This window comes from Heterocephalus glaber, unplaced genomic scaffold (assembly GCF_053883595.1).
Source record: "Heterocephalus glaber isolate CG9 unplaced genomic scaffold, H.glaber_assembly_v1.0 deba00001666, whole genome shotgun sequence".
NCBI lineage: Eukaryota > Metazoa > Chordata > Mammalia > Rodentia > Bathyergidae > Heterocephalus > Heterocephalus glaber.
In genome coordinates, this window is record NW_028258406.1 from 3,955,404 (window position 1) to 3,981,295 (window position 25,892).

The 25,892-nt window shown below is 36.3% G+C and overlaps 1 protein-coding gene and 1 pseudogene across 6 annotated transcripts in view; both read left to right on the forward strand.

Moving 5' to 3' along the window:
- Diaph3 (diaphanous related formin 3) overlaps positions 1-25,892 on the forward strand; it is a 501,638-nt gene that overhangs the window by 47,166 nt on the left and 428,580 nt on the right. For all 6 annotated transcript variants that reach the window (XM_087197467.1, XM_087197470.1, XM_087197468.1 and 3 more), the window contains one exon: positions 9,086-9,262. In XM_087197467.1, coding sequence (XP_087053593.1) covers positions 9,086-9,262 — 177 coding nt within the window. The remainder of the gene's footprint in view (positions 1-9,085; positions 9,263-25,892) is intronic.
- On the forward strand, positions 872-2,306 carry LOC101712578 (DNA-directed RNA polymerase III subunit RPC7 pseudogene; annotated as a pseudogene).

Here is a 25,892-nt window from a genome sequence, read left to right on the forward strand (position 1 = left end):
AGTTTTGGAAGTATGGCCATTTTCACTATAATGGTTCTTCCTACCCAGCAATAAGGAATGTCTTTCCATTTTCTTATATCCTCCTTGATCTCCTTTTTCAGGGTGCTGTCGTTTTCAGTGTAGAAGTCTTTTGCTTCCTTTGTTAGATTAATTCCTAGCTATTTCATTTTTTTGGATACTATTGTAAAAGGAATTGTTTCCCTAATTTCTCTCTCAGTGAGTCTGCTCTTTGTGTATGAGAAGGCTATTGTTTTTTGAGTGTTGACCCTATATCCAGCTACTCTACTGAATCTGTCAATTAAATTTAGAAGTCTTTTGGTAGAGTTTTTTGGGTCTTCTATGTAAAGTATCATATCATCAGCAAATCATGACAGTTTAACTTCTTCCTTTCCTATTTTTATTCCTTTCATTTCTTTCTCTTTTCTAATTTCTGTGGCTAATGTTTCCAGAACTATATTGAACAGGAGTGGCGATAGTGGGCATACTTGTCTTGTTCCTGATTTTAGTGTGAAAGTTTTCAGTTTTTGTCCATTTAGTATGATGTTGACTGTTGGTTTTTCATAGATAGCCTTAATCAGGTTGAGATAAAGACCTTCTAATCCAATTTTCTGTAGAGTTTTTATCATGAATGGGTGTTGGATTTTGTCAAATGCCTTTTCTGCATCTATTGAGATGATCATATGGTTTTTGTCCTTGACTCTGTTAATATAGTGCATTACATTTATTGATTTACAAATGTTGATCCTTGCATCCCTGGGCTAAATCCGACTTGGTCAGGGTGTATGATCTTCTTGATGACTCTCTGTATTCTGTTTGCCAGTATCTTGTTGAGGATTTTTGCATCTATGTTTATGAGGGAGATTGGCCTGTAGTTCTCTTTTTGGGTTGGGTCTTTCCCTGGTTTTGGAATCAAAGCAACGCTTTCTTCCAGGAATGAATTTGGAAGCCTTGCTTCCCTTTCAATTTCCTTGATGACTTTAACGAGTAATGGCTGGGGCGGGTTGGCAGGGCGTGGAGTGTGCTCCTTGGGCACGTGCAGGGTGGTGCACTTGTGTCTCCCAGGTTCAACCTGTGGCCCCAAGGCTCGCTCCTCACACCCCTGTTTGCCTGGCTGGCACTTGGACTGCACAGCTCTTGGCCAAGGCTCGAGACTTAGTGAGCAGTGTTTGCCCTCTCTTCTGGTACAACTAGTTTTGATGGCTGGGAATAAGGGAAGAGGACGTGCTGCCTATACCTTTCATATTGAGGCTGTTGGCTTTGGCAAAGGTGAAAAGTTGCTTGATGTTGTGTTGAAGTCACCACCACTGTTTCCTTAGGATACAGATTATAAGCCAGTGCCACTGAAAACAGGAGAAAGTGAAGATTACATGCTGGTCTTGAAGCAGGAATTGAGAGAAACAATGAAAAGAAAGCCTTATTTTATTGAAAAACCTGAAGAGAAGCCAGATATTGAAAGGTATAGTAAAAAATACATGCAGACATACAAAGAAGAATGGATACCAGATTGGAGAAGACTCCCAAGAGAGATGATGCCGTGGAAAAAAATGCAGAAAAGACCTAAAATCCCAAAACACAAAAGGTATAGACAAAGTCTCTTCACTCATTAATACTGCAGATGTGCTGAAAAAAATTGAGGAATTGGAAAAGAGAGGTGATGGTGAAAAATCTGATGAGGAAAACGAAGAGAAAGAAGGAAGCAAAGAGAAAAGTAAAGAAGGTGATGACAACGACGATGACAATAATGATGCAGAACAGGAAGACTACAATGATGAAGAGGTAGAAGAGGAAAATGAGTACATTAATTCATACTTTGAAGACAGGGATGATTTTGGTGCTGACAGTGATGACAACATGGATGAAGCAACCTATTAGCCATGAAATTTCTTTTAAAAATGTTTATAATTCACTTTCAGAGTATTTGGACAAACTTGATTTGTTTTGTTTCTGATAAGGAATGAGTACCTAGTTTATTTTTTTTTCCTATTTTGCTGAATAAATACTTGTTACCAAAATATGTAAACTGCTCTGAGTTTACACACTAGTTACCTTGTAAAGTAATCTCTGAAACTCTGACATTCCTCTTAAATACTTCTGCCATCCCTCTTATGTCTGCTAGTAGATTTTTGAAAACATTGGATTTGAATGTGCCTAAAGAGCTTTTGCATCTCTTAATCTATATATCCATACTTGAACAAATCATTTTTCTTTTTCTTTTTTTGGTGCCAGGAATTGAACTCGGGTCCTTGCACTTGTGCAGCAGGCGGCGAAACCACTGAGCTAAATCCCCGGCCCTACAAATCATTTTTCTTTAACTGCTGATCTTTTCTAAAGATTATTATGAGTCATAATGGCTTCATATAATGTAAAAGTTGACAATACAGCACATGGAGCACTTTAAAAACAAACTTGAAAATTATTTTTTACTCTTACGTGGAATGTACTTGTTTGTACTACTACATTATGACCACAGAAACTTACCTGAGCTGTCACAAATGCAAACTTCAAAGTTCTGTGATTAAAAACATACACATAGGCAAAGATGTCCATATGATCTGTAAGTTCACAGTTCACTCCTCAGTATGAAGAGGTTTTCATGCTGGATGAATAGAATACTTGGATTTTGGGCTACTTCAGACCATACCACTATATGTGATCTCACTATAATAAGTTTGGCATCTTCAAATAGTTGAGTTTATTAAAAGTTAGACTGAGACATTCTGTTTAATTTTGTACTTGATGTAAGTGTGGAGTAGGTTTCACTTATATCAGCTTCACAGCAGCACCTAAGTGTGAGCTGGGGGGAGGCCTCTGTACTGCTGCTTATATAATAATGCAGAATGAACTCAGGTCATTTTGGAATTAACATTATCCTATTTTAATTTAAAAGCTAGCTCCCCTTTGATTTTATATTTTGAGGAGAAAATAACTAGAAACCTCAGCCTTCACAGAACTAAAAATGCCAAAGATTTTCAAAAAAATTCATATTATATATTTCAAAACCAACTTATTAATATCACACACCAAAATAAATATATTTTTCTCTTTGGGAAGCTATCACCCATTTGCCTGAGCACCAGAGCTCTAAATTCTATTTCTACCTAGAATATTAAATTCAGCCTTCAACCTGAACATGGTTAAGTTTCTGTGCCTTAGTTTCTCCACTTGTAAAGCGTTTCCTATAAAAGTTTTTTAAACACTAACCAGAATTTTAACTTACGTGTACATTCTCTATGCCTATAAAAATGATCATGGTTCTTACCTTCTAATCAGTCATAGCTGTAACTGAAAACACAGTTTTAAGAAACATGTTTTCCTCATAAAATATATTATTGTAATCAGTTATTCCTATCTGTTATTTGTAGGGAAAACTGGAGAAATTTTGTGTTGTCTTGTGTGACTTTGCACAATGACTGTCTCAGGAAAAAGATCTTTCAATGGCAACACTTCCACGAATAATTCAAGATGGGTTAGAAGCCCATCTTATTAGTTCAGTGCTATATTCATTATATGTAACTTAATGTTTAAAGGAACTTATCACACTTTAAGATTCTAATTTGAAAGTCTTCAAGCTGCAATCTCCTAAGAATGGAAACCTCACATGAAGTTTTCCATAATAATGGCAGAGCTGTCATTTGGGAATGATAATCAACATAGTTGTTTTACTCTTCTTTGACTCCTTTGGTATTACAGCCAAATACTACTGTTTAGTATCTTACTGTTTAGAATCTTATCTCTACATTGTTTTCTTGCTTTCTTTCTTACAAATCTGCTGATAACCTCTTGACTCAAACAGATGCACTGAAGGTAGGTCACTTTTCCTAGATTTCAGCCCATCCTCACTGGGCTAGTCCTGCAGGTGGTAGGGCAGTCCCTCTGGGCATGGGTTTGCCCTAGGAGGCCCTGTTAGGTATATTCTTTCCCCTTTTGGAAGATCTTTTTATAATTTTAAAGGATATTGTGAAGGCAGAATCTGCAAGTTGTTTTACCAACATAAACCTTATTTTTCTGGCTTAAGATCTGAGACTGTGAAGTTACTCCATAGGAAGGTAAACAATATTTTGCAGCAATAGCTTCTTTATATATGTAGAAAACTACTTATTGGTGAAGCATCTTTAAAATTGTTATAACAAAACTGGTCACTATAATGCTTTTTCTTTTGTATTTGTTTACACATTAAATTCTTTCAAAGTAAAAAAAAAAAGTAATGGCGATAGTTCTTTAAATGTCTTGTAGAATTCAGCAGTGAAGCCATCAGGACCTGGGCTTTTCTTTGTTAGTAAATTTTTTATTACATTTTCAGTTTCACTCATTGTAATTGGGGTGTTTAGAATTTCTATATCTTCTTCATTTAACTTTGGCAATTCATATATATGTAGGAATCTGTCCATTTCTTCTGTTTTCCATTTTATTAGAGTACAGGTTCTCAAAGTAGGTACTGATGATCCTTTGGATTTCTTCTGGGTCTGTTGTGACTTCCCCTTTTTCATTCTTAATTCCATGGATTTGAGCCTCTCTTTTCCTTTTTTTGATAAGGTTGGCTAAAGGTTTATTGATTTTATTTATTCTTTCAAAAAACCAACTCTTTGATTCATTAATTTTTTTTATCATTCTCTTAATCTCCGTTGCATTGATTTCTGCTCTGATCTTTATAATTTCCTCTCTTGTGCGAGCTTTGGGTTTGTTATTCTCCTCTTTTTCTAGGAGTTCGAGGTTCTGCATTAGGTTATTTATCTGAGTTCTCTCTGTTTTCCTAATATGGGCATTCACTGCTATGAATTTCCCACGTAGAACTGCTTTCATTGTGTCCCATAGATTCCTGTATGTTGTACTGGCATTATCATTTACTTGTAGAAACTGCCTAATTTCTTTTTTGATTTCCTCTGTGACCCATTGATTGTGCAGGAGGGTGTTATCCAATTTCCAGGTGTTTGTGGAACTTTTGCAGTTTCTCATGTTATTAATCTCCAATTTTATTGCACTATGGTCTGATAATATACAGGGGTAATCTCAGTTATTTTACATTGACTTAGACGTGTCCTATGGGCTAGCATGTGGTCTGTTTTGGAGAATGACCCGTGTACAGCTGAAAAGAATGTGTATTCTGATTTTGGGGGGGGGACACTGTAAATATCTCTTAAGTCTATTTGTTCAGTAGCTTGGTTCAGTTCTAAAATTTTGTTGTTAATTTTTTGTCTAGATGATCTGTCTATTTGTGATAGTGGGGTATTGAGGTCCCCCACTACAATTGTATTAGTGCTTATTTGGTTTTTCATGTCCATTAATATTTGTTTTGTATAGTTGGGGGCATTCGTATTTCATGCATATATATTTATGATTGTCATCTCTTCCTCTTGGATTGTTCCCTTCACAAGGATGTAGTGACCATCTTTGTCTCTCTTAATTAGTTTTGGTTTGAAATCTACTTTGTCTGCAAATAAGATTACAACCCCTGCCTTTTTCAGGGTTCCTCTCACGTGGAGAACTGTTTTCCATCCTTTTACTTTCAGTCTATGAATTTCTTTTTGAGTTAGGTTTGTTTGCTGTATACAACATATTGCTGGATTTTGCTTCTTAATCCATTCTGTCAGTCTGTTTCTTTTGATTAGTGAATTGAGGCCATTAACATTGATAGTTATAATTGATAGATATTGACTCACCCTTGTCATGATGTTTTACTGTTGTTGGCTCTTTTATTTCTTCTTTTTTCCCCCTTTCCCTTTAGTTTCTTACCTTGCCTGGTGGCTTCTCTCTGTTGGGCCTCTTGGAGTTGTGACCTTCATTGTCTTTTTCTAGGATATTGGTTAGCACTGTTTGGAGTGCTGGTTTGTTGTTCATGAAATTTCTCAGGTGTTCTTTGTTGTGGAAGCATCTAATTTCCCCATCAGTTTTGAAAGATAATTTTGCAAGATACAACAGTCTAGTTTGGAAGTTATTTTCTTTTAGGGCTTGAAATACTTCACTCCAGGCTCTCCTTGATTTGAGGGTTTGTGTTGAGAAGTCTGCCATCATTCTGATTGGGTTTCCTTTATTCGTGATTTGTTTCATTTCTCTCACCACCTGTAGGACTTTGTTCTTCTGTTGGGTTTCTGGGATCTTGACTATTATACGTCTAGATGTAGATTTTTTTTGATCACTACTAGTTGGAGTTCTATATGCCTCACTTATCTGTATGTCCAATTCTCCACCTCTGTCTGGGAAGTTTTCTACAATTACTTCTGTGAATAGTTTTTTTTATGTCAATTGTACTTTCTCCTGTTTTTTCGTGGACTCCTATCAGTCTTATGTTATTCTTCTTTGCATCATCTAGCAGCTGCTGGATTGATTTCTTATGGTCCCTTACTATTTTTAAGAAATCTCTGTTTCCATGGTCCTTCACCACAATCCTGTCTTCTATATCTGATATTCTATCTTCAGATCTCTTAATCTGCTCTGCATGCTTTCAGTGGAGTTTTTAATCTCCTGAGTATCTGTTTGAATCTGTTTCATGGATTCCATTTCTTTCTTATGTTGGGCGATCATGGTTTCCATTTCTTTCTTATGCTGGGCATTCATGGCTTCCAGAATATTTCTGAACTCATCTATTTTTTTTATCAGTTTCTGTTCTAGAGCCTCTAATCATGTCCTTCACTCTGCTCACCATCTCTGTAGTTATCTGGGAGATTATTTCTGCTTTGAATTTTTCTAGAGCCTCATTCATCTGTTTTGTTACTTCCTGTGCTATCAGTTCAGGGTGTCCAGGTGGTTGATTATCAGACTTCTCCACCTCATTTCCCCCAGAGTTTGCCTTTTGTGGGGTGGAAGTCTGAGTTTGTGCCTTGCTTAAATGTCTTCTCACTTTTGTTTTTGGTACTGTCCTTGGTTTAGTTCCTGGGTTGATATTTTGTTTGTTTATTTATTTATTTATTTAGTTAAGTTCTTTTATTGGTACATTTTAGGTATACAACACAATTACATTTCTCATTGGGAATTGTACCTTTACATAATGCATCTTGGTTCTTCTCTTTTCCCCATTCCTAGCCCTCCCTTCACGCCCTCCACCCTTCCCTATTTACAAAGACTTTATTTCCATTTTTTCCATTTCTCATCATTTTTTCCTTTCCCTTGTTTCCTTTCCCCTGCCCCTCCCACTACCCCTATCCCTTTGGACCTTTTCTTCCTATTTTACATTATCGATTATTCATTCTAATAATTGGTACATTTTAGGTATACAATATAATGACATTCATCATTGGAAATTTGCACCTTTACATAATCTCTCTTGGTTCTTATTTTTCACCCTTGCCCAGCCCTCCCTTCCACCCCTCCATTCCTCCCTATTTACAAAGATTTTGTTCCTATTTTTCCCCAATGGATCTTTTTTAAAAAGTAGTTTCTATGAATTTGCTGCTGAAATAAATTCTCTATCTGTCGTGTGGTGTCCGATCCACTCTTCATTATTTCCTTCATCATTTTTCTTAATTGTATTGTAAAGTGCTTCTCTGGTAAGTTCTAACATCTGCACCATCTCTAGGTCTGTGGTCTTTTAAATTGTGGGTCACATTTTCATGCCCCTTTGTGTGTCTAGCAATCTTTAATTATATAGTGGACATTTAAGTACTGTGTAGTAAAACTTCCCCCTCAAAAGTTATATAAAGTAATAACTTCCCCCTCAAAAGGGCATGCCATTCCATTCTTCTTTTATGCTGCTAAATTTGGGGGCTGAGTCAGTTTGATCTCCACTTGACCTGAGGCTGGGCTTTGTTGCTTCTTTACTTTTGATTTAGCTCATCCATGGCTTCATGTGTTTTGGGGACTTAGGATCTGGGCACTAATGGGAATCTGCCCATCTTTTCTTGACTTTGCAGCTCGGCTGCCGGTGTTCGAAACTGTGGGATATTTCTTTCTGCTTTAAAGTCCTGATGCCTATTTTTAGGATGAATGTAGAAATTTCTTTTGATTCTCCATTCTACTTCTTATGAATTAAATAATCAACATGTGCTTAAATTGAGATTTTTGGTTGTCAGATTTCTTTACTAGCTGTCCTACAGAACATTCTCTGATAATAGGAATGTTTTACATACACTTTGACCAATATGGTAGCCACAAGTTACATAAGGCTCTGGAGAACTTGAAATTTGTCTGGTGCAAATAAGGAAATGAATTTTTAATATTATTCAATAGCTTTATATATAGCTTGTGGCTACCATAATGAACAAAGTAAGAAATATATATCCTACATTTATTGTGGTAAAGATAATAACCTAAAGTATACAGCAACAATGAGCAATTCACAGGATGGTTGATTATGCTTTTAAAATATACATGCTTTTCTTGACACCTGCCTTGAGACTTTTTGCCCTTTTGTTGAAATGTGAATCTTAAAATACAAGTCTGGGTTCTTTGTGAGGAATAGAACTTATGAAATTCAAACAATTTCAAATACACTGCTTTATAAACTAATACCTATACATTTTTCAATATCAACGAAGTGTTTGACCTCGTTGTAGAAGAAATCTCATTACAACAGAAATATAACTTTATTTCCTAAGGCTTTACATATCCTGTTTGGTAGACGCTCAGGAACTGCAAATACAGACCAATCTGAGCAAAGATAAATGTGTTATCCTGCTAAAAAGCTATGCAGACATAAGTAGAACTCAATTCCTAAAATTCTTAAATCACATCCCAGCCTGCCCCCTGATGAGATATACTTGAATACTTGATAGTGGGGCTAAGGGGTGGCCTGGGAACAAGTACTAATTTGGTGCCACCATTAAATTAGTTAAGTTACCTTTGTAAAACTACTTAGTTTACTAATCTATAGAGAAAAGTTACCTGTCACTAAGATCTCAAAATCTATAATTATATGACTTTAAGATTAGAAGGAATCTTTTTTTGTGTGATTTCTCTTTGGCCTTTAGACAGGATCGGTACTGAAAACTTTACAGCACTTTTTATACTTTTTAATTTTAACTATTCCAGTTCTGAATGCTTCGTAACAGAATAATAGTGATAATGTGACTGGCTCTGTTTTCCATTTATGGAATTAGATAAATGTTGTTGGGAAAGGAAATACTTACATATGCTATTTTTTCCTTCGTTGTAGCTGGACAAATTTGCCAGCATAAGAATTCCAGGGAGCAAGAAAGAGCGACCTCCTCTTCACAACCTGAAGACTGCATTTGCAAGCAGCGACTGCTCATTGGCATCTCCAGAGATGATGGAAAACATTCCAATGCCGCTGTTAGAGAATGAAGTCTTACAGCTTTTTGAAAAGATGATGGTAAGAGTTTTCTTCTTTATTAAATATTTCAGGAAAAGTTTTAGTTTTTGCTTATGTCAATGAAATTTTTAGACATACTTGGAACTCATGTTCCATAGGGTGATTCTAGATGTCATTTAAGGTAGCAATTTAGTCATAGATTATTTTTGAATAACAAAAGTAAGAGTAAAGAAAAACATCATACCAGTTTTTGTTTTTATATAGTATTTTGTATAGTATATTGTAGTGATACACTCCAATGTATCAACTGGTGTATTTTTGTTTTAAATAGATAATCTGAGTGGTTTGAGTTTAGTAGAATTTAGAAGATGGTCACAGTGCTGTACATCAAGTGTACTTATTTTCTTTTACCTTGTTTTGTTCCTTTTTTTGTCCTTAATATATCCATGCTCTTTTTGTTCTGCAGCACTTATGTCTGTAGAGTTGAACTCAATCCTTCTGGAGTGTAACTTTTATGGTAGAGATACACAGCATCCTTTGGGGCCGTCTTCATTGGGTTTTTAACTGTGATTCACTGACTTACTCAGCCTCTGGTTTTTAAGTCATCTGAAATAATTTGACCAGTAACCCAACTAATTTGAAGTATATTCAAACCATTTACTATAAATGAATGCAAATTTCATCTAAATATATTTACTTATATACGTGGTTCCTACTTTCAAGTTGCTTATCTCCTGGGATTCAAAACAAACATTTGAAAAATTAACTGAGTAAGAAATGCCAGAAGGCAGTATTTAATAATTAAGTTCTTTTTTTTTGGGTACCAGGGATCGAATTCAGGTCTTTGCGCTTGCGCAGCACGCGGTGAAACCACTGAGCTAAATCCCTGGCAATAATTAAGTTCTTTATAAGTTTAGTTTAGGAAGAAACTATTTTAGGTTTTGAGATACCTAGTTAGCTTTAGGAGAAACCACAAAAGACAGGATGTTATAATACATTAGGGGAATTTAGTACAGGCGGTGAACTAGGGCCAAGTCTTAACTCAGGATTTGGATAATAAGCAGAGGGAAAGCAATTTCTTGAGATGGAGGAAATAGAAGTGAGCAAAGATATAGAGCTAGGGTACAGAGAGGTCAGGAAAATTAGATTGGAGCGGAAACTTGGAACAGATAATGAAGGGATTTTGAATGTCAGTTCTGAGGAGTTGGTTTTTTTTTTTTTTTTTTGAATCATGGTTTATTTGGTATATGTTTATTCTTGGAGGTGGGCGCTGGGGCTTGAACCCTGCCCTTCACTGAGCTCCATCCCCAGCCCTTTTTGAGACAGGTCTCACTAAGTCACTGAGTTGGCCAGGCTGGGCTCGAACTTTCGGGCAGGCTTCACCCCCTGCCCTGTACTGGGAATCGAACTGAGGACCTTGCACTTGCCAGGTAGGCATAACGCCACTGAGCTAAATCCTGGCCCCAGTGTTTACTCTTTTGCCTATTAGTTTTGACAACCTTATCACATTTTAGAGACATCATTGCATTGAGCCACTTTTTTACATATGAGATGAGCATGAAATTTGAGAAATATTAACAGCTGATCTGTCCATTGTTCATTTGAAATCAGTGTATTCACAACTACACTGGGTTGTATTTATTTGTGCCCAGTGTTACTCATGGAGCTTCAGAAATGCCAGAAAGGATGAGTGCCTAGTTTGTGTCTTTATAGGGTTTTTAATAAATGCCAGAGATTCCTAAATTTCCCTCACTGAATGTATATCTTTAGTATTTATTTTGCTTATATTTTATAAACTTTAGGCCTGGGAAGCCGATTTATTGTATGCCAACTCTTGGTGAAGTGCTAATTTTGGCTTGTTGACCATGCGTGTATAATAACTTCCCTCTTTTGGCATCATGAGTTGATATAATTTCAGCCAAGAACAAAGAAAATGTAACATTTTCTTGTTAGCCTTTGACACTGTTAATGAGACTTGCATGAAGATCACTTTCTTCTGTACTCTCTTTGAGACTTCAGGATGGTAAAATGCCCTTTCCTCCCTCTCATCCATGCATTATAAGTGGAACCACTTACCTTAATTATCCACGAAATTCTAGAATGGTACTTTTGTGGATCATTTGTGATTCTCTTCAAATTGTTTTAAAGAATTATAACAGTAGGTGTCAGCCAAGAAAGCAGAGCAACCCCCCCAGCCCCGCCCCCAGGGTCTTTGCACTGAGCTACATTTCTAGCAACCTGTCCCACATTTTTTTACACTTTGAGACAGGGGCTTGTTTAAGTTGCCCAAGCTGGGCTAACTAAGACTTATGATCCTGTTGCCTTCGCTTCCCAGTGTGCTGGGATTATAGAAATGTGCTGTTGTGCCTGGCTGTAAGTAGCTTATTGATGTGAAACATTTATGGAGTGATTTTTTTGCGGGGATGTAGTACTGGGGCTTGAACCCAGAGCTTTGCACATGATAGCAAGCTCTCTACCACTGAGCTACATTTCCAGCCCATTTTATGGACCTTTTATTATTAAATATTATTATTTATTACTATTGAATATTATTACTAAATATTTTATGACCACAAGCAGTTAAAAAGACAAGTACCTAGAAAGTACTAAACAGAGTTTATACTATTTTTTTGATACTCTTCAGAGAGGAAGACAATCAATTATAACAGTATGTACGGGGCAGATGGATATAGGCATTGTTGAAGTGATTACAGGAAACCTTATTAATTACTGGGCCAGATGACAATCTTAAGTCTGCTTGGCAGAAGATCTTTGCAATCAAACCCTCCCTTTACTCAGCAGAAGTAAAATGAAATTTTTGCTTTCTTAAAGCTGTTCAATATACTAAGGAACAAGGTAGTCACAACTAAGATCTTTTTCAAAAATAAGGAACAGACTTTCCTTCCCTGTTTGATTCTCTGAGTATATTGCAATATTCTGAAGAGAAAGACTGCTTTTGATTCTGAAGCTGAATGCTAAAGAGGCTGAGGAAGAGTATTTACCTTCTTTAAATGTGGATTTGTGGTATGTCTGAGGATTTTTAGGTACCATTTTTTTTTACTAAATTAAAGCGGTTTGTATAGAGAATGTTAGATTTAAACTGGATTTGAATTTTGGCCTGCAGATATCTGTAATGTGTTTATTAGTAAGAAGTTTCCCAAGAAAGCAATATTCAATAATCAGCCATGTTAACTTTTTAGCATTTGTGTTTAGAAGTTTCATACGATTTAAAATCTCTTTATCCGGGTTCTTTATTTTGGCAATGCACAATTTAAAAAATCATTATTCTTATTTATCAATTATCAAAAGTATTTAATTTTTACATGGAGTAAAAACTGTTTTGAAGAACACCTCTTGTCTCTCCTCTAGACAGTCCTTTGAAAGACTGTTACTTGATTACTTAATCAATGCGAAGTACAGTTTCATACTTCAACATTTGTACTCATTTTACCTACATTTAGGAAATCAATTTACTTGATCTCTGTAATAGTCTGGTTTTATGTCTTTTGCTGAAATAGTGATGAAGTTTTAGTTAAGCTTTGTAAGGGCCTTTTCCTTGTTTTTCTTTTTATATAAGATGAATTTTTAGCTGAAAGCCCACCCTGGTTTCTCTGTAGATCTTAGATATATGAAATAGTTGTGTTCCTCACTGTATATACAGTTTTGATTTCTGAAGTCAGGTTCAGTGGTTACCTTTTGCATTCCTTGTAGACATGTGTTTTTTGAATGAGGTGGACATGATAAATGCAAGTTCAAAGTGACTTGTTTATTCCAGCTGCTGGCTCTTTGAACCAGCCCTCTCAGCTTGTTTTTTTTCTGACCCTGGATAAAATGCTAGGCAGATCCTAGAGCTTTCTTATTGTCTGCCAGTAATAATGACACTGGATTAATATAAATGACAGAATCATTATCTAAAGATAGCTGATCCTTTTCTCCCTTCAAGCTAGCTACACTCTACAGTAGGGGTCGTTATTAGGGTGGAGTTGGCCTGTTGGCTGTCCTTACTTCTCTTCCCTGCTTTCTTTGCCAAGTCTGTCTCCTTTTGGAATAGGGTTTTAATAACCTGCCATTGGTTTCCTAGCAGGTTATATTAGTTTCCTATGCTGAATAACAAGTTACCATGATTTTAGGGGTTTAAAACAACACAAATGTGTCATAATTCTGTAGATTAGAATTCTAGGTTGGCGTCACTGGTTTGGTAGGTTTCACATGGTTGAAGTCAGTGTAAACTGTTTGGCTCTTAGGCTCTGTGAAGGATTTTCACAGTTTGTTCATCTAATTCTTTGAAGGTGTAGAACTGAAATCCTTGTTTCCTTGCTGACTGAAAGCTGGGGTTTACTCTTAGTTACAAGAGGCTTTTGCCCTGTCCTTTACATGAGGTCCTACATTTCAAATGCTTCAAATCCATCTCATGCTTGGGATTTTTCAGGCTTCTTGTTTTAGTGTACCAGGCTTGTGTCTATCCAGAGAAAGTTCTCTGCTTTAAAGGGCTCAAATTAGATTAGGCTCACCTGGATAATTCAAGATAATCTCCCTATTTAAAGTTTATTATTTTAATTACATTTGCACAGTTCCTTTTGCCATGCATTATAACACTCACCAGGTTCAGGCATTAGGGAGGGCAGTGGGCCTCTTTACAGGGGCCAGTCTGCCTACCACAGGTATGGAAGATGACAAATGCTGATTCTTTGCTCCTTAGGTATCATGGCTCTGCTTCCTCCTAATCTCACCTGCAATTCCCATGTTACTGGTGACTTCTCTTTTGTCTATCTGTCCTATCTTTCATGAGTCTATTACTCTGCTTGAGTTACCTTTTGGATGCAGCACTTCTAAGATGACTCAGGCCTGAATTTTCCCTGGGATCCACATTCTGCTAATATATCCTTTGTTTTGTTCCTCCAGACCCTTTTTTCTACAGAGTAGTTCACTCTGGCTGTTTCTACCAATCATTTATAATTTTTGCAGGGTTTTGTTTCAGATGTTTACCCCTCTAACTATAAATAGCTTTTTTTTTTTTTTTTTTTGGTACCGGGGATCAAACTTGGGTCCTTGCGCTTGCACAGCAGGCAGCGAAACCACTGAGCGAAATCCCCGGCCCTATAAATAGCTTTTTAATAATCAGGCTTTCTTTGCCACGTGCGACTCGCTGATCATTTCTGCTTGTTGGGATTTCTCTTTTCGTTTTGGGTAGCATGATAACCTCTTTCCCTTTCTTGGTTTTCATCCTCTTTGTTTAGTACTTTTTCTGTCTCCTCTTATATCTGTCCTTTTATTTTCTGTGTGTTGTCTTTGGGCCCTCTTTGCTTTTATATATGTTGGTTTTGTCTGCACTCCCACTGGAGGATAGGAGCCCTTTCCTGTTGTAGAACATCCCCTACATTCTGATACCTTGCTATGTCTTGTACAGAAGAGCAGGTACAGTCCGGCTCTCTAGAAGATGCTAAATCTCAACAGATCAGAAACTGAATACATTGTATTTCTTAAAAAAACAGCAAAAACTTCCCTATGTAAGAAGCATACACTGAAGTATGAGTTATACTTGATCCCATTGAGAAAATGTTCCTGTACTTTACTTTTCTGTCCTTATTAGATCTGATTGTATTTCTCCCCTGCTTTAGTTCAAGGTGTGTTCTCCCTTACTGAGCTATTGCGGTAAGGAGCTTCCCCCATTCATCTCACTGTGCCTCTATCTGAGATCTTTTTCACTCTCTATCTTAGCCCAAATATTCTTCCTTTAAGTATCTTCCCATGCTGTCCAGACTAAGCACTGCTTACCCTGCCTCTCAGAGCTGCTGTTCATGAATCACTTATTTGACTTAGTTTTTATATTTTGAATATCTGTCTCCCTACTCAATTAACTCCATATATTAGAACCCCAAACAAATGTCTGTTGAATGAAGTATAATTTCCTAACTTCAAAGATCTGTAAGATATATTTTTCTTCACTGTAGATGGTAAGATTAAATAGAGATTAGCTTTAATTACTAGTAGGCCTTGTAACAAAAACATTAAAATGAGTGGAGGAGAGACTCATGCACCTCGTATCATACCTTTCCTCATTTTCTCACTTTTGCTGTCCAGAAGGAAAAGCTGTGCAAGAAGGGTCATCTGTCAAGATGTATCATTAACAGACATTAGATGAGTGCCAATAATATCAGAATCATCCTGAAAAAAATTAAATTCCGAACATTCTGTCCAGAATTGTGATGTGTGGAAAAAAATACTCTAATAAAATTACTCAAAGTATTTAAGTATGAATAGTGATGTTCTAATCTTTTCCTGGGAGGATATTTATCAAGTTTTGTCCTAATGTAGGAGAAAAGGCATTTATAAAATGGCATCATCATCATCTCTTAAGTGTGTTTGAATTATCTCCTGGCATTAAGAGCGTAGATGACCTATCTACACATTGGCTTTTTTTGTGAGGGGAAACAATGTCAATAACATTAAAGACATTCACGTTTGATTTTGAAACAATTTTCAGTGTATAATATAAAATTTAATCTACTTTTGTTCAGTGCCATTTTCCTAATTATAGCATATTTCAGGCCACAAAAAAAGTATAGAACGTATTGTAATGAACACTGCCATAGATATAATTGAAATTCCATGTGTACTGCATCCAATCCCATTCTTTTCTCTTCCTTCTTTTCTTCCTTTTTTTTTTGGTACCAGGGATTGAACTCAGGCAAGGCAGCGCAGTGCCACTGAGCTAAATTTCCAGCCCTCCTCTTCCTTACTTCCTAGAGGTGAACAAAACCCTGAATTTCATTCTCATTCATTAAAAAAGCTTTTTTTTTTTCCTATGTAGAAATCACAAGCATAGAAAATCCCCCTTTATTTTCTGAGGTATATGATGGTAAAGGGCTGAGTCAGTGCCCTCAAATCTTCTAATGCTATACTTGAGTCCTTCAAATAAGGACATTATTGGGCCAGGGATTTAGCTCAGTGGTTTGGCCGCCTGCCTCACAAGGGCAAGGTTCGGAGTTTGATTCCTAGTACCAAAAAAAAAGCCCAAACAAACAAATAAGGACATTATCTTCCATAACCACAAAACAACTGCCCATATTAGAAAGTTAACACTGGTTAATTTCTTCTAATGAATCCTCACTCACTGTTCAAGTTTTACCAATAATGCCTTTCAGAATTGTATGTTACATTTGGTTGTCATGTTTTGAAAATCCTCAGTCTGGAATAGTACCTGTCTTTTCTCTCTCTCTCTGTCTCTGTCTGCCAGTCTGTCTGTCTGTCAGTCTGTCTCTCTCTAACCATTTTAAAGATTCTCGGCTGGTTAATTTGTAGAATGTTCTTGAGTTTGTACTGGCTTTATAAGACTTTAAGTTTTACAAATCTGTTCAATGCAAATAGGATACTTCATAAACAGTTCATTTTTTTATGTCCACAAGTACAACTGAACATCTTTTCATATGCTTATTAGCCGTTCAGGTCTATTTTTTTGAATATCATGTTTATATAATTTTCCCGTTTTGCTGTTAGATTTTTGGTGTTTTTTATTGATTTGTAGAATTTATTATACATCATGAATGATACTCTTATCTCCATTTTATTTCTATTGTAGATATCTTGTCTGAGTCTTGTCTTTCATGTTTGGTGGGAAGTTGATTGAGTTTTTTTATGATTTAGGCATTTTGTTTATTATAGAAGAAATCTTTTATCCTGACATCATAATCTATTCTATTTTCCATCTAAAATCTTAGATTTATTATATATCTCTTTGTCCAATGTGAGTTTAGGTTCATTTTTCTCTTCATAGATAGATTCACTAGCAACATTCATGAGTATTGTATTCTTTTCTATCATTTGTAATGCCTTCAGTGTTATGGGTTTGTTTCTAAGGTTTGATTTGGTCCATTAGTTGATTTGTCTAGTTATGCATTTAAATCTATTATCTTAATTACTATTATTATATAATAAATAAATAAATAAATAAATAAATTTTTTTTTGTACCGGGGATTGAACTCAGGACCTTGTGCTTTTGAGGCAGGCGGCAGCACCACTGAGCTAAATATAATAAATAGCCCAATATAATAAATATTAATTGGCTTGTTTAGCCCTGCATTTATATCTATTGTCTTAATTACCTTTATATCTAAGATTCCTTTTCCTTTTTCAAAATCATCTTGGCTATTCTTGACCTTTATCTTTTCCATATTAAATTTAAAGTCAGTTAGTTAAATATCATTACAAACCGTATGGGATCTTTATTAGAATCTCATGAATTTACTATTTTAGGCAAAACAGATACCTTTGTCATACTGTACTAATTTTCTTATCTATAAGTGTTACCCCCCCACACACTGGTACCGGGGATTGAACTCAGGACCTGGTGCTTGTGAGGCAGGCATGGTGCCACTTAGCTAGATCCCCAGCCCTTATAAGTGCTATATCTATATCTCTGTTTATATCCATATCTATATTTATATATCTCAAGGTACTTGTTTACATTTTCTCTTTCTAAATAGTAAAAACATAACTTTAAACCTAAAAGTCTTGCACATCTTTTATTAGAGTTATTCCTATGTTTATTATTAATACATATACAATATTTTGTTGTTGTTGTTGTTGTTTTTTGGTATCGGGGCTCGACCTCGGGTCCTTGTGCTTGAGCAGCAGGCGGTGAAACCACTGAGCTAAATCCCTGGCCCTATATGTAATTTTTTTTGTTTTGGTACTGGGGATCGAACTCAGGTCCTTGCGCTTGCGAGGCAGGCGGCAGAACCACTGAGCTAAATCCCCAGCCCCCTAATACATGTACAATATTTTAAGAATATTAATAATCTTCTTAATAAAATAACTCTTGTTTATTGTGTTTGGTATCCAGTAACCTTACTGAACTCCCATAGCTCTTACTGTTTCATATTTCTTGTATTTCTTCTCATATTTCATATTCTTTCATATTTTTTATGTTTACAATCAGAATGTCTGGGTAAACTGTTTTGTCTTTTTCTATTCTTTTTCCTTTTTTGGTACCAGGGATTGAACTCCGGACCTTGTGCTTGCCAGGCAGGTGCTGTGCCGCTTGGCTAAAACCCTGGCCCTTTCTTTTTTCATTTACTACTTTTTTTCTTTGTAGTGAGTAGATTTGTACAATTAAAGAGTATAAAAGTTGTATTGACTATTTAGAAATATTTTTTAAATCTGAGATTTTATTCCAAGCATAATTAAGGACAACCTGAATTAGACCTTGAAGCTATTCTTTGTTGAATATTTCTGTGTGTACCTACACAGCACTTGTCCTACCTTCCTAAGCATTCGTTTGCTCTCAAATGAAGATCTGACCAGCCACGTTCCAAGACACCTTTTCTGATATCCAGAAAATAGCATTAACTAATATCTTTTTCTCTAGTTCTAAAGTATTTAGTTTTCTGATTTTGCATTTTACTTACATGAAACTGACTCATCTCTCACTAAACTTTGCCTTCATGTAGGGAACATGCTTGATTCTGCTAATTTTTTTAATCCCTTAAAAAGCTGAACATGTTCTCTGTTGCTGATGAAATGATTGACTATGTGTGACACAATATTTCTTGATTTATTTCAGACCAATTTTCCAGTGTTTTTATCAGAATCATGCTTCACTGGACTAAGATCATTTAATACCCCCCACCCCCTCTCTCTTTTGGTGGTACTGGCGATTGAACCCAAGGCCTTCACACTGAGTTGCATTCCAGGCTTTGCTTTACTTTTTATTTTGAGATACGGTGTTGCTCAGTTGCCCAAACTTAGCTTGAATTTATGACCCTCCTGCTTCAATTTCCTGTAGTGCTAGGATTACCGGTGTAAGCCACCATGCCCAGTGCCTGGTGCTGAACATTGCACATATTCAGCAGTAAATTGTTGAAAAATTTGACTTTTTTTTTTGCTTTGGTGAGTATCATGTTAAAACAATCAGATATGTCAGTACTTATAGAGTTAAATATCATTAAATATCAAGATGTCTGCTGCTCTTCTCTGTTTTGTAGTCAATTTAGAAGAATATGTTTGACAGAGATAAACTTAAGATCCAAAGGAAGAAAGAGCGAGCTCAAGTGAGCTGGTAAAATTGTTGCTATCTATATTTGATGTTTTGGTACTTTATGGGAAGGAGGATTCATGTAGCTAAACTTACTCCATGTTGCCACTCCCTGGTTACCCACGAGTGATAATTTTTCTTTATTTCTGCCTTTTTTCCTCTTTAATCCGTGGTGCTAAGGATTTATGCATAGCTATTTCTTTACTGGGATAAATGAATGCCTATTGTGCTGGGCATATGAGTTATGCCTTAAGGATCACCAGGAGTCAGAATGAGAAGAAAAACCAACAAAGACCTCTTTGTGTCAATTCTCTAATGTTTATTGACTGCTATATATTCCTACCAGCAGTTATTTTATTTCAAGTATTAGTATTCTTTACAAATCTACTTTTCTGTATCATGAGCATTTTGTATTTCTTACAATCTAAAAAGTATGTTTAGGGTTGATGAGACAAAAATGAGAGAGGTCCCATGGGGATGCTTTGTCTGATCTATTAGTTGTCACCTTTTCCCCTTTCCATTGGACAGAAATTGAAAAGTTCAGGAAAAGATGGTCTAAGAGCAATCCAAATAATAATCCAAATATGAGGAGGAAGAGGAGGAAGAGAAAGTGGTGTGAGGCAATTGTCAAGTTGATTCATGGCTTGTGTTTGTCAGGGGAATAATGTCGATGCTTAGTTGTTTCTTCCAGATCCAGATAAATGAGAAAATAAATGATTCAGGAGCATTGGATTTTGCCTGGTGGCACTTTGTAGCACCAATAAAATGGTTAGAGAGAGGAATTTAAAAGGATAAATATTACGGTAATGTTTAAGTCTGCTGTTTCACCAATTAGGAGATTTGCAGGCACATCTTTTTACAACTCCTAAGGCCTTTTCTTACTCTCATTTTCTTCCATAGGAAAGTTAGCCTTTGTATCTTAAGTGAAATAACCACTTTCTCTTTATGTAATTTATGAGGAGTCATTTGTTTAGAAAAGTCGAAAAGCAAATAAATAAATGCAACTTTTTAAATCAGCAGCAGTGTTCTTATCTGTAGGATATCATAACTTCTGTCTGTGATTGCAGGTGCTTAGGCATGTGATTGAATAGTTATGGCATTATATTAAAAAATAAATTAGACTTGTGCAGCACCCTGCATATTCATCTAACATTTATAGTTTATAAAACTGATACTTAAATTTTTTTCTTTTCTTTTTTTTTGTTTCTTGATACTGGCATTAGAATAAATTGAGGTTCGGTTGTCAGTTAAGATAGTTTATACTCTTCCCATAATCACCAGGTAGAATATTTGGTCAAATAGTAAAGTGTATGACTCGTCAGTCTCTAGGTGAATGTCATTTTTCTGACTGATCTTCTGTTAATGGACTAGTCATCTCCCTTCCTATTAATTTTAATGGGGATTAAAAAGATAGTGTAGATAGAACACTGAAAATTTAAACGAACTACCTATAAAGCAAAACTCCTGCCTCTTTATAGTCATATTTGTAAAAAAAATATTGCTGTAAAGATTTATATAGAAGTAAAAAATATCCAGGCAAGTTGGTACATGTCTGTAATTCCAGCACTCTTGGAGCCTGAAGGAGGAGGATAGCAAGTTTGAGCCCAGCCTGGGCAACACGGTTATTTAGTGAGATGCTTTCAAAAATAAAAAGGGAGCTGAGGCTGTAGCTCAGTGTGAAGGTGTAGGTTTAGTTCTTCATATGGGGGAAAAATCATGGCCCAAAGAAAAAAGTATTTAGTAATGTTAGTGTTATTTATTGACATCTTGAACATAGGAAGTAGCAATAAAGTTAATCCCAAAGTCCAGGTTCTTAGCAGCTTTTGCATTTCGGCTTTCTAATTATGTCTCAACTGAATCTTTTTTTTTTATTAAATTCTTTTATTGGTACATTGTAGGTATACAACACAATTACATTTCTCATTGGGAATTGTACCTTTACATAATGCATCTTGGTTCTTCTTTTTTCTCCATTCCTAGCCCTCCCTTCATGCCCTCCACCCTTCCCTATTTACGAAGACTTTATTTCCTTTTTTTCCATTTCTCATCATTTTTCCTTTCCCTTCTTTCCTTTCCCCTGACCCTCCCACTACCCCTACCCCTTTGGACCTTTTCTTCCCATTTTGCATTATTGATTATTCATTCTAATCATTGGTACATTTTAGGTATACAATATAATGACATTCATCATTGGAAATTTGCACCTTTACATAGTCTCTCTTGGTTCTTATTTTTCACCCTTGCCCAGCCTTCCCTTCAACCCCTCCATTCCTCCCTATTTACAAAGATTTTGTTCCTATTTTTCCATTTTCTCATATTAATCCCATTCCCTTCTATCCTTTCCCCTAGCCCTCCCACTTCCTTCCCCTTTGCCCCTTTTCTTCCTATTTCACATGACCTATTATACATTTTAGTCCTTATTTACACTTTCAGTTTCTCACACCAGAGAAACTATTCGGTATTTACACATGTGTGTCCTATTTATTTCACTTAAGAGTATCGCCTCAATGTGCATCCATTTAGCTATGAATGTCTCTAATTTCTCATTTTTTATGGCTGAGTAGTACTCCATCTTATAAAAAAACCACATTTTCTTTATCCAGTCTCCAGTTGATGGGCATTTGGGCTGTTTCCAAGTTTTAGCTATCACAAACTGTGCTGCTATGAACATGGGTGCACATATATCACTGTGGTATGATTCTTTTAATTCTTTGGGGAAGATCCCCAGCAGTGGAATAGCAGGGTCAAATGGGACTTCCAGTCCTAGTTCTTTGAGGTATCTCCATACTGATTTCCACAGTGGTTGCACCAGTCTACACTCCCACCAGCAGTGGAGCAGGGTTCCTCTTTCCCCACAGCCCCACCAGCATTTGTTATTGGTTGATTTCATGATAGCAGCCATTCTTTCTGGAGTGAAGTGGAATCTCAGCATTGTTTTCATTTGCATCTCTTGAATGACCAGTGATGTTGAACATTTTTTCATGTATTTATTTGCTATTTCTACTTCTTTATCTGAGAAATGTCTGTTCCTTTCAGCTGCCCATTTTTGGATTGGGTCTTTAAATTTGGGAGGTCTGATCTTTTTAAGTTCTTTATAGATTCGAGATAGTAGACCTTTGTCTGAGGAAGAGCAGGTGAAGATGTTTTCCGACATTGTGGGTTGTCTCTTCACACTGCTGGTGGTTTCTCTTGCTGTGCAGAAGCCTTTTAATAAGAAGAGATTCCATTTGTTGATTGTTTGTGCTAGTTCACGGGCAACTGAGGTTTTGTTCATAAAATCTTTTCCTACACCGATGTCTTCAAGGGTTCTACCTAATCTCTGTTCCAACTGGTTCAGAGTTTCTATTTTAATATTTAGATCTTTAATCCATTTTTATTTTACTTTAGTGCATGGTGAGAGATATAGATCTAGTTTTAATCTTTGGCAAGGTGAGGCCCAATTTTTCCAGCACCATTTATTAAAGAGGCTATCTTTCCTCCAGTGAGGATGTTTGGCTCCTTTATCAAAGATGAGATGGCTGAGTGTGTCTGGCATTGTTTCTTCATCTTCTAGTCTGTTCCACTGGTCCTCAAGTCTGTTTCTTTGCCAGTACCATGCTGCTTTTATCACAGTAGCTTTGTAGTATAGTTGCAGGTTGGGGATTGTGGTACCTCCTGCCATGTCTCTGTTACCTAGAATTGCTTTTGCTATTCTGAGTCTCTTCTTGTTCCAAATGAATTTTTGGATTGTTTTCTCAAGGTCCATGAAATATGCTGCTGGGATCTAAATTGGAATTGCATTGAATCTATATAGCAGTTTTGGAAGTATGGCCATTTTCACTATATTAATCCTTCCTACCCAGGAGCAGGGGATGTCTGTCCATTTTCTGTTATCATCTTCAATCTCTCTTTTCAGAGTGCCATAGTTTTCAGAGAAGAGGTCTTTGATTTCTTTCATTAGGATGATTCCTAGGTATTTCAGTTTTTTGGATGCTATTGTGAAAGGAATTATTTGCCCTATTTCTCTCTCAGTGAGTCTGTCAATTGTGTAGAGGAAAGGTATTGATTTTTGTGTGTTGACCTTGTAACCAGCTACTTGACTGAATTTGGTTATTAAGTCTAGAAGGCTTTTGGTGGAGTTCTTGGGGTCTTCTATGTAGAGTATCATGTCATCTGCAAATAATGACCATTTGACTTCTTCATTTCCTCTCTTTATTCCTTTTATTTCTTTCTCTTGTCTAATTGCTGTGGCTAATGTTTCCAGAACTATATTGAACAAGAGTGGTGATAGTGGACATCCTTGTCTTGTTCCTGATTTTAGTGTGAAGGATTTCAGTTTTTGACCATTTAGTATGATATTGGCTGTTGGCTTTTCATAGATGGCTTCTATCAGTTTGAGGTAGAGACCATCTATTCCAATTTTTTGTAGGGTTTTTATCATAAATTCATGTTGGATTTTGTCAAATGCTTTTTCTGCATCTGTGGAGATAATCATATGGTTTTTGTCCTTGGCTCTATTGATATAGTGTATTACATTGATTAATTTGCATATATTGAACCATCCCTGCATCCCTGGGGTGAATCCCACTTGATCAGGGTGTATGATCTTCTTGATGATCTTCTGCATTCTGTTTGCCATTATCTTATTAAGGATCTTTACATCTATGTTCATTAGTGAGATTGGCCTATAGTTCTCTTTTTTCAGTTGGGTCGTTCTCTGCTTTGGGGATCAAGGTGATGGTTGCTTCCAGGAATGAATTTGGGAGTATTGTTTCCCTTTCAATTTCATTGAAGAGTTTAAACAGTAGTGGCAGCAGTTCCTCTCTAAATGTCTTGTAGAATTCAGCAGTGAAGCCATCAGGGCCTGGGCCTTTCTTAGTTGATAAGTTTTTAATTACGTTTTCAATTTCGTTGGTTGATATTGTGTTGTTCAGAATTTTTAGGTCTTCTTCGTTCAACTTTGGTAATTCATATGTATCTAGGAATCTGTCCATTTCTTCTGTGTTTTCCATCTTATTGGTGTATAGGTTCTGGAAGTAGGTATTGATGATCCTCTGGATGTCTGCTGGGTCTGTTGTCATTTCACCCATTTCATTCCTAATTGCATGGATTTGGGCCTTTTCTTTCCTTTTTCTGACAAGGTTGGCTAAGGATTTGTCAATTTTGTTGATTCTTTCGAAGAACGAACTCTTGGCTTCATTGATTTTTTTGTATCTTTCTCTTAGTCTCCATTGCATTGATTTCTCCTCTGATCTTTATAATTTCCTCCCTTGTATGAGCTTTGGGTTTGTCCTGCTCTTCTTTTTCTAGAAGCTTGAGGTGCAGCATCAGGTTGTTTAATTGGGCTCATTCTGTTTTCCTAATATGCGTATTTAGTGCTATGAATTTCCCTTGTAAGACTGCTTTCATTGTGTCCCATAGATTCCGATATGTTGTACTGTCATTGTCATTTAATTGAAGGAAGTGTCTGGTTTCTTCTTTAATTTCCTCTGTGATCCATTGGTTATTCAGAAGTGTGTTGTTCAATTTCCACGTGCTTATGAAATTTTTTTAGTTTCTTTTGTTATGGATCTCCAATTTCATTGCACTATGGTCTGATAATATACAGGGGATAACTTCAATTCCTTTGTACTTACTTAAACATGTTCTACGTGTGAATATGTGGTCTGTTTTTGAGAATGACCCATGTGCAGCTGAGAAGAATGTGTATTCTGATTTTGTGGGGTGGAAGACTCTGTAAACATCTGTTAAGTTCATTTGTTCAAGAGTTCGATTGAGTTCTAGTGTTTCATTACCTTCTTTTAGTCTAGTTGATCTATCTGTTTGTGACAGTGGGGTGTTGAGGTCCCCCACTACAATTGTATTAGTGCATATATGACTTTTCATGTCCGTTAGTATTTGTTTTATATAGTTGGGTTCACTAGTGTTTGGTGCATAGATATTTATGATTGTCATCTCTTCCTCTTGGATTCTTCCCTTTACAAGCATGTAGTGTCCGTCTTTGTCTCTCTTAATCATTTTTGGTTTGAAATCTACTTGATCTGCCAAGAGGATAGCTACTCCTGCTTTTTTTCGGGTTCCTGTCGCATCGAGTACTGTTTTCCACCCTTTAACTTTCAGTCTGTGAGTTTCCTTTTGAATTAAGTGTGCTTCTTGTATGCAGCATATTGTTGGATTTTGCTTCTTGACCCATTCTGCCTATTTCTTTTGATTGGTGAATTGAGACCGTTAACATTGATGGTTATAACTGAAATGTATTGACTTGTCATTGCCATGACTTTTTCTTTTTGTTGGGTTCTCCCCCTTTACATTTAATTTCTTGCCATGCCAGATGGGTTCATTCTGCTTTGCTTCCTGGGGTTGTGATCCTCAATGTCTGTTCCTAAGATATTGTGTAAAATTCTTTGGAGTGCTAGTTTGGTATTCACGAAGTTTCTGAGGTGGTCTTTGTCATGAAAGTATCTTATTTCTCCACCAATTTTGAAAGCTAGTTTTGCAGGGTACATCAGTCTGGGTTGGAGGGTGTTTTCTTTTAGGGCTTGGAATATGTCACTCCAAGCTCTTCTTGCCTTGATGGTTTGTGTTGAGAAGTCTGCTGTGATTCTGATGGGCTTTCCTTTGTATGTGATTTGTTTCTTTTCTCTGACTGCTTGGAGAACTTTATTCTTCTGTTGAGT